The sequence below is a fragment of the Pipistrellus kuhlii genome, unplaced genomic scaffold (assembly GCF_014108245.1).
Source record: "Pipistrellus kuhlii isolate mPipKuh1 unplaced genomic scaffold, mPipKuh1.p scaffold_m20_p_2, whole genome shotgun sequence".
Lineage (NCBI taxonomy): Eukaryota > Metazoa > Chordata > Mammalia > Chiroptera > Vespertilionidae > Pipistrellus > Pipistrellus kuhlii.
This window is the reverse complement of record NW_023425515.1, coordinates 7612081-7626330: the sequence shown is the minus strand read 5'-3', so window position 1 is coordinate 7626330 and position 14250 is coordinate 7612081. Positions and strand designations below refer to the sequence as shown.

General features: G+C 48.9%; 1 protein-coding gene across 1 annotated transcript; it reads right to left on the bottom strand.

Annotated features, from left to right (window-relative positions):
• Window positions 1–3721: 3721 nt before the first annotated feature.
• On the bottom strand, window positions 3722–13555 carry ADAMTS1 (ADAM metallopeptidase with thrombospondin type 1 motif 1). The gene is made up of 9 exons (XM_036443638.2): window positions 12396–13555; window positions 10096–10442; window positions 9324–9456; window positions 8783–8947; window positions 8001–8287; window positions 7610–7796; window positions 7346–7521; window positions 6035–6210; window positions 3722–5884 (listed from the first exon to the last, which is right to left on the bottom strand). Exons 1-9 carry the CDS (start codon window positions 13081–13083, stop codon window positions 5185–5187), a joined length of 2859 nt encoding a protein of 952 aa, XP_036299531.1. The 5' UTR covers window positions 13084–13555; the 3' UTR covers window positions 3722–5184.
• Between the last annotated feature and the right edge of the window lie 695 nt (window positions 13556–14250).

Sequence of the window (14250 nt, the reverse complement as noted above, 5' to 3'; positions counted from 1 at the left end):
GTCTTCATTGCTCGAAATGAAGGCCTCCCGCCAACTGCCATTTATTCAGAATTTGTGTATCAAGTTGGCGTGGTGTATGCTCTCCTCTTCTTCCTTTCCTCTCAAGTCCTGTTTTATCAATACCTCAGGCATGCTCTGAGACCACTCTGAGACCAAAGCCAAGCCTGTTTCTCCTAGTCTCGTTCACATCTTGGATGGAAATGTTGAAGGTGAAAGATTCTTGAAGCTTCAGAACTGAGTAAACCAATTGAAATGAGTGAGAAGTCAGAAAGATATTGTCACATCTCTCCCTGCAGGCATTGCTCAGCTGCTGTGTCCTTTATTTGGGGCACTTCTCTGCTTTTATGGAATACGCTGCAGAGACCCGCTAAGCTCTTAGCCCACTTTATAGAGGAAGAGGAGAGACACTCTGAACACAGCTAATCTAACCCATCTGGCGAAGAGCTTTGGATAGAAATCAGAGATCTTTGATCCTGGCCCATTCATTTCAGCTTTCACTGAGCTCCCTCATCTTCAACTTCAAGGTTGTCAAATGTGGCCTCTCTCTGGGCCTACCACTGCATTCCTGCTTCAGCAATGGGCCTGACTCCCTCAGCTTTGGAAACTAAGAATCCCTCTAAGTGCCTTCATATTAATTCTGTCTCTTCATCTTCACTCAGATTTATATATATATATATTCAATATATATATAAAATGTCTATCTATCTATGTATCTATCTACCTATCTAGCTATCTAGCTATGATTCTTTGGTATATACTTCATGTAGCTTTAAGAGGTTTTTTGTTTTGTTTTGTTTTTAATCATTAAAATTGAATTATTGACATGACCAGATGGTTGAGTAGTTGGAGCATCATCCTGTACACCAAAAGGTTGCAAGTTCAATTCCCGTCAAGGCACATATCTACGTTGCAGGTTCTGATCATAACTCTCTCTTTCCTCCCTTCCTCTCGAAAATCAATAAACATATCCTCTGGTGAGGATTAAAAGAACAAAAACAAAAAAATGATTGAATTGTGGATACAGGCAAGCAAAACATGACAGTCCTATTTTCATTCTCTCTAGTTAATTTTCTTTCTGGTGCAAAATGAAAGTTCTAGAAGCCTATAATACGAAACAGTGAATTTTTTAATAGCCTATGATAATATTCAAATCACGCTTCTTAAAAAATTGATATATTCAACACTTATGACATCTTACATTTCACTTTGTTCATAGTTGTGTTTCTCTTATCTTCACCAAATTGATTTCCTCAGATGAACTTTAGAACCGTACTATCAAGTTCCAAAAAAAATTATGAATGGCTAATGATTGGAATCATTATATCTACTCATTTTAGGACAAAATAAAAAGGTTGTGACTTAAAGGAATTTGTATGCCTCTTTAGTCGAGTCTTCTTTTATGTCTTTATAAAGTTTTGCACTTTTTTTTTTTACATACTTGGCTTGCCCTTACCTAGAGAGAGGTATTAAAGACAAATAGAATTGTCCTTACCTGTTGATTTTCCTTTGCATTTTTAACAATTTTAAATTGGCACATAGATGTTCTACTATCTTGGACAGACATTTTATTGTGGATTTTATTTTTAATCCACTAGAGATGCCAATCTTTATTTTGCTTAGTGCTTTCCCATCTTCAGTATAATTTTGGCTGATATAATTTTATTCCAACTTTGTTTCTACTGTTTGCCTGATAAATCTTTGGACTTCTTTGAAGAAATGTCATTTTGATTTAAGTAGTTCCCTTTCATTTATCATGTTATTGGATTTTATTTTTAAGCACATCCTGAAGGTATTTGTCTTTGAATAGGAAAGTTTAAACAATGTATTGTCATGGTAATGTGGTTATAGTTCAGTCACCATATTTTTTGCTTTCCATTATTTTCTTTGTGAATCAAATATTACACACAGTCTCTCTCTATGAAGAGATATGTTTGGGTATTTGCTTTTAAGAAGCATCACTCATTTATATTACCTAATTACCAAATAATAAATGAAATGATGTCCTTTGATAACTCCAAATATAAGAAATTTTTATCCATCAGTTATGATTTTGTTGACAATGCATCTTCCATGTTTTACTGTTTACATATCTGCCAATACCAATTGAGCTCATTCATGTCACAAAAGTCTGTGTATGGCAGGAAAAGCCTATGCTTTATACTGGGATATTTTGGTCAATTTTCTTGATAGATCTAGCACTCCTATGCTTTGCATTAATAATTTTTGCTTTTATTTCATTTTTAAAAAGTCAATGGGATTAGAAAATTGTGGGTGTTGTTTATTATTCCTAAGTCACATAAAGACCTGTAGTGCCCTTTTCTAAAGGCAGATTAAACAAAGAGCAAAAATTGGGAAAAATTTTTGTCCATTTTTGCATAAAAGCTCTGGTTCAAAAATTTCACTTGCACAGTGTAGTTGGAATGCTAGAGAAAGTGCCTATTGAGTGCTTTCCAAATTAGGTATTTTATTAATATTCAACAGTATGCTAGCTCATCACCATGAGTGAGCACAAAATTGTTCATCTTTTGAAGCAGGTGCCTGACCAATCTCACAAAACCAGATGTGTTTTGAACTAAACCCTCTTTGCTGTCAAGATTGCTGTCAAAATTTTAAACTGCTTAGTTTATTGATAAAAGGAAAACCTCCTCAGCAGAGGGCTAAAAACATAAGATGATGACTTAGAAAGTTGTCTGGCATTGAATATACAGAGAACAATAGAAAACCTTTTGACTGTTTTCCTCTCTTTGTGTCCTGAAGGCCAGTCTCCCTGCTGACTATGTCAAATCAATGTGAGCCTTTTCAAAAAAAACATTAACTCATCAGTGAATTGGGCCAGATCTGAAGGTGACTTCTTTATATTGTGGGTTATCATTTTAGGTATATTTATCTCATTTTATCAAATAGCTTGTCTAATGATTGAGGGTGAGGGCACATTGCTTACTGAGTACCATAATAAGTGCAGCAAAAACTTAATTGTGGTAGACATCACCTTAGGCCACTGGTGATTAAGCACATGGCCAAATCCTATGGTTAACAGAATTCTATGCGACCACTAGTTACCAGGGTGAAAACACTTGACTTTTATTTTTTGGTTCAGAGATCCAGGAAGTAGTAAAATACGAAACCAGATACTAACCTGACTCGCCCTTCCCCTGCCCTGCTATCTGACTCATACACCTGACTCCAAAGAATCTTACGTAATTCTGAAGAGGGAATTATCATCTGAGTCTGAAATTAGCATGTTCCATAGAACTATTTGAGGAGAATATTTGAAGGATGTGTGAAGGAGAAAGATGAAAGTGTGAAGTTGGAAGAGTATGTAGCTAATCATATAACTCAAGCCTTCTAGTACATCACCTATTTCCTGGGAAAAAGGTAGGTACTTTGGAAGAAGTCAGTACTTTTAAAATAATTGATATACCATTTCATACTAGAATACAGTCATTCACAAAAGTCTACAGTGTGTCACTGGTGTTCCAGGGTGTCTCTCAGGTATTTCTGATGAGAAAAATGGGACAATTAGGGGCTCCACTTACCAGGCATGCCTATTCATGTAATTCAAAGCATCATTTTCTACTCAGTAGTTAAGTGCTTTCATATAACATTGTGATATAGTTGAGGAAGACATACGAATGCCAAATACTTCCAGAATCCCATTTAATTTATGGTGTACATCAGAGGTCAGCAAACTACACCCAAAGAACACATTTGGCCCACTGCCTGTTTTTGTAAATAACATTTTATTAAAACACTGCCATACCCATTCACGTATTGCCCATGGCTGTCTTCATGCTACAACAGCACATTTAAGTAGTTGGGACAGAGATGGTATGGGCCACAAAGCCAAAAGTATTTATGATCTGGCTCTTATACAGAAAAAGTCGGCCAATCATTTGTATATATTACACATTAGTAACAAACCTATCTATCACCAAAGATACCATAGCTTCCTTTCTTTGCAACAATCACACAATCCAGGATATATAAAATACATTTTGTTAGAATGAAATCTCACTTCCAAAGAATTTAAGAGAATATCTGTTCTTCAAATTCAGTATTTATGTCTCGAATTTCCCTCCTAGAAATAAATTCCCACACACACAAAAAAAAATACACACACATTCGAAGTGTTCTTTTATTATTTCTAGTAACATATATTGTATAAATACTCTATTTTTATATGCCCTTTTACAATCACGGTATAACTTAAGAGATTTATCATTAAAAAGAAATGTATAAAAATAAATATGTTATTATAGGCATTTATTACATACTATAGTCCTTCTCAGAAGGAACACACAAACCAATACTTATAAAGTACGTAGAATTTATAGTAACGTATTTTACTATATACACATGGAAAAAGTCATCCCCTTTCATAGTAGAAGAGCTGCACAGACATTCACCAGGATATGACTGCTGGACCAGCTGCTGGGGATGGACCTGCTACCCCTCAGTGGCCTCCCCATCACAAGACAAATGACCTCCCTGTCCCCTAACACTGGGGACCCCCGCGGTGCTCACACCCCTTTCTTGTTCTGGCATCACTTCCTTTTGTGTGTGATCCCGCTATCTTTCTTGAGACTCAAGCTGGTTCTTCACATGCATATTCCTAAGGTAGGCTTACCCAGGGAGGAAGGAAGGTGGAGATACCCAGCTGGGGGGGGGGGGGTGTGCCTGCTCTGGATGTACCAGCACCCGACGCATCGCTGTTCTCCCCTTGGAGACTCAGTGCGTTTTTTACAAACACAGGACTTGTTTCTTCATCCAAATAAATGCAAAAAGACAGGAGAATGGCGCAAAACGGTAATAGATGGAGTCACTGGACGTGCTCAACGTTTTTCTCCATGGTGGACATTCTTCAGTTCTGAACTCTCGGCAGAAAAGATGACATTGACATTCTCTGAAACCACCGCGATCATAAACAGTGTTGGCCAAAGCTTCTCTTTGGACTTCCTTCCTTCTCCCTCCATGGAGAGACATAAAATAAGCCACGCTTTCTGCTAAGATCTCATGGTTCTCCTGCTTTGCCTTTCCCAACCCCCCCAGGACACCAAGATTTGAATGAGTACCACGGAAAGGGATGGTAACATCACCAGCAAGGTCTACTGGATCCCTCCAGCCTTCTTGATTTCAGTGCCTCAGCCCTTCCTCCCCTCCTCCTCCCCTTCACCCTCAGCCCGCTTAGCTGCACTCGGCCGTGGTGCAAAAGTCTATGTAATGTTTGGGTTTCTTTAAAGGATCGCAGCTCTCGTGGGCCAGGACCCCCCCATCGTGGGACAGACACTGCAAGGTCCTCTTTTTGTAGCCCTTCCCACAAGTCTTGGAACAGGGGGACCAGTCCCCCAGCTGCCAGTGGGGGCAGGGCAGATCCGCGCAGGGCCGGGCGCTGGCGGGCTTCACTTCCTTGGCACACTCGGAAGCAGGCTGCCCGTTGAGGTCTCGGCACTCCACCAGTCTCCTCTGCACCCCCTGCCCGCAGGACTTGGAGCATTCGCCCCACTCCCCGATGACCCACTCTGAGAAAGTCGGGATGGCGTTGAAAGGCTCCTTCTTCTTCTTCACGAAGTAGGTGTATTTAATCTTGGGCCGGAGGGCATTGCCCACCGTGAGGACCTGGATGGTCAAGGGCTCCTTGAGGGGGCTGAAGCTGCGGATTCTCTCCAGCGAGGCAGAGGAGCCGCTGTACCTCAGGGCGGTGCCCTTGTGCGTGATGTCTTGCTCTAAGGTGGACAGGGTGAAGTCGCCGTTCAGGATGTAGGTGCCATCGGCGGCTTTGATGGCCAGGAAGCTGCCCGTGTTTCTGGATCCCCTCTGGTTCCGCTGCTTCACTTCGATGTTGGTGGCTCCCGCCGGGATGGTGACGATATCATGGTAGCCAGGACTGCAGGCAAGAAGGGCAGATAGAGAGATCGCTCATTCACTGGCTACTATATGGCTTAGCTAATCCTCTAGAACACAATTTTTAACCAGACCTGTCAAAAGTGACACCTAAGGGACAGGACCTTCCGGGGGACGGTGTTCTCAAACTTACTTGGAACTGGTCGCCGATCCTGATATCTTCTTGCATGTGGATCCATTTCCTCCACAAATGCCACATTTGTCAAATTTCTTCTTGGAGTCTATGATGCGATCGCAACCAGCTTTCACGCACTGTCCTTGCACGCAGACTGAGGTGGAGTCGGGGCTGCATGGCGTACCGTCTACCACCTGAGAAAGGAAGGACAGGTGTCTGGTGTCACACACTAACCAGGGGAGGCATGGAGCTATAATGACAGAAATGTCCCTCATTAACATTACATCTCTGACTTCCTGACCCTCGCCATAAAACAGCACTCTATACATGCCGTATGCCACCTTCTCTGCTTTTTTCCCCATAGTACATATGTGACATCTGAAAAAATTACACATTTTTTAAGTATTTGTTTATTGACCTATCTCACTTCTACCTAAGATGAAGAAAAGCAGAAATGTTTGTCAATTTTTTATGGCTGTCTCCTCAGAATAATGCCTGAATAAGTAGGTGCTGAATAAATCACTTACTAAATATTGAATTTGCAAGTGGGGAATATTTTTATGGCCTACAGTGATAATGACACATGAGATTTCAACCAAACTCAATACCATGTTCTACCTCAGCCAGTCTATCCCCTCAGGCAAACAGTAAAAGGATGCTTTTGCTGGTTCCATATATGTATTGTATTCTTAAACACAAAAGGCATCAAAGCTCAGACTTCCATTTTCATAAGTCTGTTTGCACATGCTCCTGCCAGTCACCCAGTAACAAGTACTTAGACCTGCCTGGACTATTTTCCAAAACTACTGGTTGGCTGCCATGCTACTACATAATTTATCTAGCCTAGTAAAGGGCTCTTGTTTATAAGAATAATAAGAAATCGCAAGAGCCGAAACTGGTTTGGCTCAGTGGATAGAGCGTCGGCCTGCGGACCGAAAGGTCCCAGGTTCGATTCCGGTCAAGGGCATGTACATTGGTTGTGGGCACATCCCTGGTGGGTTGTGCAGGAGGCAGCTGGTCGATGTTTCTCTCTCATCGATGTTTCTAGCTCTCTATCCCTCTCTTTCCTCTCTGTAAAAAACGAAATCAATAAAATATATATTTAAAAAAAAGAAATTGCAAGAATCCTAAGTGCTGAATTCAGCTTCATTCATAACTCCACACAGCACCAAACAAATCTGGCTGAGGTATCCCTCCTGAAAAAAATGAAGCCTAAGCTGACATTGGACATAGAAATATGCAAACGAAACTCGTGCCTACAGGTTGCAGGAAAAGGTAGCAAGCCAAGACCTTGGGTCTTAGGCAAGAAGCAAGTGGAAAAGTTAGTACCTTGGGCTGCAGAACGAAGAAGTAGCCGATGCCTCTGGCCTGACAGATGAGCTTGCACCTGTCCTTGGGGGAGACCCCAGCGTACTTGGGGGTCCACTCCACCGCGGGCCCACTGCCAAAGGACGCCTTGGAGAACTCATTGTGCGCCTCACACTGCTCCTCCCTGAAGGTTTTTCCTAGAAAGAGAAGGACGGAACGCGCCATCAGTTTCCATCCCTTCGCTGCCTCCAGGCGGGCACAGCTTCCCGGCCCGTTTTCACTCACCGTGGCTGTCCGGACAGTCCTCGATGTTGCAGGATCGGTAGCGCACACGCTTGCCTTCGCAGTACTTCCCCCCGTTCTTGGGGATGGGGTTGTCACATTCCCTCATTGTGTACTGAACGCCGCCTCCACAGGTCCTCGAGCAGTCTCCCCAGGGTCCCCACGGCCCCCAGCTTCCATGAACAGGCGTCTGTGGGGGGACACAAGCCATCCGATTAGAATTCCCTACAGAGACCTTCTTAGGGAATAAAAGCGAAAAATACGCGAGACAAGGAATCCATTACTCTATCTTCCCTAACACAGAGTTGGGGTGTTAAGGTGCCATCAGACGTGCTGGCCTCCCTGTGTTTGGTTCAGAATTTGAAAGGTGTGTGTGCCTGAGCAGGAAACTCACATCAAAATGCTTCTTGTCGGTCTTGTTCACACACTTGCCGTTGACACACCATTTCCCTTCGCCACAGCTGGTGCCGTCCGCCCAGGGGAAGTGTTTGGTTTGGCACACCAGCAGCCCACCGGAGGTGCCCGTGCACCAGAGGGTCGTGCATGTGCTGGATGCATCCGGGCAGTGTTTGGAGTCTTCCCCGAAGGTAAACTGGCACTGCCGGTTGGCATCATACAAGGTCCCAGGGAGGTCAGAGGGTAGCTGCATGGGGCTCTGGGGCTTGTCCATCAAACATTCCCCTGTAAAAACAAAACAAACAAACACCCCAACCGTTAACCTTTGTTAATAGCTAATAAATGAAAGCAGGCAGCGGATAGATCGATTCCAGCAAATATTTGTCATAAAGAGATAACATAGAGCAAAGTTATTTGACAGCTGTCAAAACGTTTGGAGAAGATGCCAGAGAAATGTAAACAAAGATACACTTAAATGAAGATATTATCCTCAATGGAGCATTTCTGCATTAACCATGACAGGAAGTGATTGTTCTGCTAAAAATTCAAATTCATGTACGTTGGTAATGATTTGGCCAGAAGCGCTATCTTTTATTGGAATTTAGATTTAAAAATGCATGCACTTGGCAGTGAAAGTAATCTGAAAGGAAAATATCAAGAACAACAACAACAACAACAAAAAATAAGAAGAAAGAAAGAAAGAAAAACGAGCCTGTTTAATTAGAACTTTACAGATAGGAAGCTGGATGCCATGTAGAAAGAGCAGTTGGAGCGTCTTACCATGACCGTTATCCAGGAATGAGGTAATCATGTAGGCGCTGCAGGGAGACCAGGGCTGGCTGCGGTCCAAGTTGGAAAGCATTGACGCCATCATGTGGGAATCCCGGTTGACATTAAGACTGGCACATTGCTTCGCGTCATCGTGAGGCATGTTAAACACGTGGCCTAAGAAGCAATCCGAAACTCACATTAAAACATAAGCAAATGGGCAGCATTTTATCGCAAATAGGGATATTTCTAGAGAAAAAAAAGAAAAAAAAGAAAAAGAACACCTATTTTGGAGACAATGCCTATAAAATGTGTACATTGTACAGAGTGTAAACAAACATGTACAGTCTCCAAATGTCCATAGCTCCAATGACCTTATTGATATTCTGATAAAGATGATCATGGTTCGAACAATTAAAAGATATTTTCTGCGATTTCTAAGAAGCCCTGGCACCTAAAATAGCAATATAACCTACAAACTCTCTCTCAAGTTGATAAATTTTCAGTTTCAATTCTCAGACTGAGCTTAGCTCTTGACTCCAAACAGACTCACCTAATTCGTGGGCCGTGGTGAAGGCAGCTTGTAAGCCGTCATCTTCTATGACAGAGCAGCTCCTGCTGGGATCACAGACGGTTCCCACATCAGCCATCCCGAGGGTGTCACATGTCTGGGTGCCACACAGGTCCTACAAGGACAAAGGTGTATCCTGATTCCGAGGGACATCCCACAACATGGGGATCTTTCGGGGCAAGGTGCAGCATCACATATGCCTCGGAGCATCTACCGTCATTGTTACTGAGCTGTCCTTCTAGGAGTGCTCTGTGACCTCCATCGATAGTTCTTCCTAAAGCTACTCACACAGGCCTGTGCAACTTGAGATATTAAAATTGTGGAAGAAAGGAGGAGACTGACGGACCGCGCTAACCAATTAAAAAAAAAAAAAAAATGCAAGTGCTGCTGAAACTGGTTTGGCTCAGTGGATAGAGCGTCAGCCTGCGGACTGAAAGGTGCCTGGTTCGATTCCAGTCAAGGGCATGTACCTTGGTTGAGGGCACATTCCTAGTAGGGGGTGTGCAAGAGGCAGCTGATCGATGATTCTCTCTCATTGATATTTCTCTCTATCCCTCTTCTGCTCTGTAAAAAAAAAAAATCAATAAAATAAATAGAAAAAAGTGTGGAAGAAACGAGGAGACTGACGGATCGCGCCAGCCATTAAATTAAAAAAAATGCAAGTGCCAAGCATTGATGACATGAGTTAGCGACACTGGTCGCCAAGGGGACTCCCCAGGGGACCCGGTCACACGTGGCCCTGTCTTCCTCTCACCTGCCTGGTGAAAAGAATCGCCGTGTCATAGTGCTCGGCGTCCCGGTCGCTGGGCGGGTTGTGCTGCTTCTGCCAGCTGCAGAAGTTGCGCAGCGTGAGCGCCGCGTTGGAGGTCACCTCCGGTCCCTTCTGCTCCTCGTAGATGACCAGGATCTTCACGACCACCAGGCTCACGGAGTTCCGGATGCTGGGGTGCTTGTACAGCCGGGCGGCCACCGAGAACAAGGTGAGCAGGTAGTTCCTCAGGCCGCTGCCGTGGAACTCGGCCATGGACTGGTCAGCCACCAGCATGGTCTCCACGTAGCGGGGGCTGGACACGAACCGCTTCTTCCTGACGCTTCCACTTCCTGGAAAGAATCAAAGAAAGCGTTTGCTCAGGGGCCGTCTAGCCGGGAATCATTCCCTCCCCACAGCACTAGCATATAAGGAAAGTCTAACCAGGCAAAGCAAATAAGACAAAAATACCCCTAAGGCAACAACAAACAAAAAAATATTTGCTTCTCCGTTCACCGAAAATGTTATTTTTAAAGTTTTCTCCTTGAAATAAAATGGCCATGTGCACCCTCTGAGGGGTCAGGCTTTTTTTTTATAAAGTAATTAGCCAAAACCGGTTTGGCTCAGTGGATAGAGCGTCGGCCTGCTAACTGAAAGGTCCCAGGTTCGATTCCGGTCAAGGGCATGTACCTTGGTTGAGGGCACATCTCCAGTGGGGGGGGGTGCGAGAGGCAGCTGATCGATGATTCTCTCTCTCATCGATGTTTCTAATTCTCTATCCCTCTCTCTTCCTCTCTGTAAAAAAATCAATAAAATATATTTAAAAAAACGTATTTGTTATTATATATATAATTACATATATTAAAAATCAATAAAATATATTTTTAAAAACTTATTTGTTATTATCTATATTTTAAATTATATATATATATATATATATATATATATATATATATATATATATATATATATATATTAGTGAGCAGGATTTCTGTTGTCGGCCTGGAAACCCTCCCATCACAACCAGGAAGGCAGTCGTCTGTCCGCCTTCCTCCCCAGCTGTAGTAAGAACTTGGAGCAGGGCAGCAGGCAGAGGCCCTGAGTCACTCTTTCACAGGCCAGGGCTCCGATCCTGAATGAGATCATCGGGCTCCACGTGGAAGGCCCAGGGCAGGGCCGGGGCCTCTGCCAAGGGGCCGGCCTCCAGGAATCTCTCAGCCTGCAACTGCTCTGCAATCCCATTCCAGGGGTCCCTGGGGGGCGCTGCTCCTGCCAGATCCAGGCGGAAAGACCACCCACTCCGCCCGGCCGCCTCTTGCCCCAGGCCAGCTGCCCCAGAGAAAGAAGTTCCTGCCTCGGATTCAGTCAGGGGCCGGTTAAAACTCCTGAAACGCAGCCTCCATCCAGGGACCGGGGCTGGGTGACCACATCACTGCTCCACGGAGCAGATGTGCTGGGGAGAGTGGAGAGCTCTAAAAACCAGACATGCGAGGAAGTCAAAAAGAAGAGCAAAGGCACCAATGGGAGAGAATGAAAAGAACTGATCGGCTGCTGCACTCCACACAGCAGAGGCAGGGGAAAGAAGGAAGGAGAAGCCAGGCTTGGCGGTGACTAACATCCAGCAGGGAGCAGCGTGATGGCCGCGAGGCGGAGCGCACACCGGGGTGGGTGAGGGTGGGAGGCGCGGGGAGGCGGGGCCGGCGGGGCGCAGACCTCCCAAGCAGGCTCTGCAGAGCCCCGGCCGCCGCTGGCCGTCGGGGTCATCAGCCCCTTCCATGGGGAGGGGGCCAGAGGGCGGCCCCACAGAGGTCACAGCGCAGCCGCGCAGGCTCCAGGGCTGCCCGTTTGGAGGTCACCAGCGGCCCCGCGCCGTCCATCCCCGCCCTCCTCTGCGCCCTGGCAGCGGTTGCAAAACTGGTGCAAAGTTGCACCGACCCGGGAGCCCAGGCGCGGCCGTAAAGCGACACGAACCGAATGGGAAGCAGCTGCACACACGCTCACACTCCACTGAGGTGGGAAGAGCTGCATTCCCAAAACTCTCCCTCTCTGCTCTCCATGCTCCGCCTTCGTCAGCAGAAAAACCCCTGGGCTGTCTGTCCCCGTCTGGATCATGCATCATTCAGGCAAAGGGAACTCAGAGTTCTGGCAGGACCTCCAGCCCCATCGCCCCCCCCCCCCCCCCCCGCCCGCCAGGTCTCCGTCTGTCCAGCCTACAAACCGGAGTCCCGCGGAGAGAGCGAGCGGGGAGAGGGGGAATGAATGGAGGGAGACGCGAGGGAGGGTCATCATCCCGCTGGGACGGGTACCTGTTGGCCGCCCCGAGCTCCGCGGCGCGGGGTCCCTGGTGACCCCGGAGTCGTCCTCGCCCTCGGGCCCCGCGCCCCTCGCGATCGGAGCCTCGTCGTCGGTGACCCCGCACTTGGCGCCGCCGCCGCCCCGCCGCCTCCGCCGCAGGAGATGGAACCGGGGCGGCGCGGGCGGCTCCTCCCCGACGGCGGCGGCGGCGGGGGCGAGGCGCTCGGTGGCGGCGGGCGCGGGCTGGATGAAGAACTCCTCGCCCCGCAGGTAGAAGGCGCCGCGCACGCCCTCGCACAGGCTGATCGCCGCGGCCGAGCCGGGGTCGCCGTCCACGGTGCCGGAGTAGAAGCAGCGCGCCAGGTCGCCCTCGGGGGGCTCGGGGCTCGGGGCGTCGGCGCCCCGCCTGCGCCCCACGGTCTGGAGCGTGAAGCCCGGCGCCAGGAAGCCGCGGTCCGGCTGCAGCTCCAGGCTCAGCCGCCGGCCGAACGCGTCCAGGCGGAGGAGGAGGTGGGTGTCCCCGAGGCCCGGGGCGCCGCGCTCCAGCGTCGGCAGCACCAGCTCCTCGTCCTCCTCCGCGGGGCGCCCGTGCGCGCCCGGGGCGAGCAGCAGAGCCGCGGCCGCTGCAAGGAGCAGCAGAAGTTGCACGGACGCGGACTGCGGACCCCGGGGCCACCGGGCCAGCTCCGCCTTCCCCATGTCGCCGCCTGCGGTGATGCGCCTTCGGGACCCCGCGGGGACCGCTAGCTGCGCCGGGACCCCGGGAGGCACGGCCCGCCGCGGCGTTCCCAACAGGGAGGCGATGGTTGGGGTCGGGAGAGTGCCGAGAGCCTCGCCGGCCTCGCTCCGGATGCTTCAAGTGAAGTTACTGTGATTCTTTGCAAGTTCACGGAGAGTCGATCGGCTGCGCTCGGGGGGCTCCCGGAGTCACCGGGGAGCAGGCGCTGCAGCTCAGCCCGAGAACGCGAAGTTTTCCTTCTAAAAATGCACCGAGTAGCCGGCGCTGGAGAGGACCCCACGCGACCTGGGACGCCTCCGGGGCGGGGGGCAGCGGGCCACGCGGAGATCGGAGCCTGGAGCCCGGCTTTCGGCTTCCTTCCGCCCGGACCCGGGAGCCGCTCGCTCCGCGCCGCGGGCACTGTCCTCTCTCGGCCGGACCGCGCGACCTGGCTCGGAGCGGCTTTTCCTGCGAGTGCAAGAGCCGGGCACCCGGGACCGCCTTTTATAGCTTGTAGGACGCCCCGCCACCCCCTCCCCCCTTCCTCCTCCCTCTTGGCCGCCTCTCCGCCCGGAGACACCGCCCCCTGAAGTCCGTGCTCGGCGCGCGGCGGGCCGGCGGGGGAGGGGACGATCTCCGCGCTGGCTCCGCGCCCGGGACTCGTCCATCCGGGGGCGGGAGACGCCGGAGGGGCCCTGTGGCCGGTCCTGCCTCCGCCCGGGGCTGCTCTGGGGAGACGTGCTCACTCCCACCACCGCGCCTCGCCCTCCCCGCCGGCTTCCCGGACCACCCGCCCTCCCCGCCGCCCCTCCGGTGCGGAGCGCAGTCCGCTCCCGAGGCTCCAGTCCCCGAAGGGAGGATGGGGGTGGAAAGCTGGACCCTCTCCTTCTCCAAGATCTCCCTGCCCAGGAATTTCGAGATCTCCCTGGCCTCCCCCTTTGACCACTCCTACCCCCGAGGTCCCTCCGCACCCCCCTCCCCCCCCCCAGCCTTTTCTAGAAAGGTACCCCAGCGCTCCTGGCCATCTCCCCAGTTTTTCTAGGGGAAAGCTTGGCTGGCCCAGCGCCTCCCCTAGAAAGCATGCGGGGTGAGGGGGCCGGGAGACACTCCCCAGGCTCTGGAGGGTAACCTGCGTGCGCATTGACCTT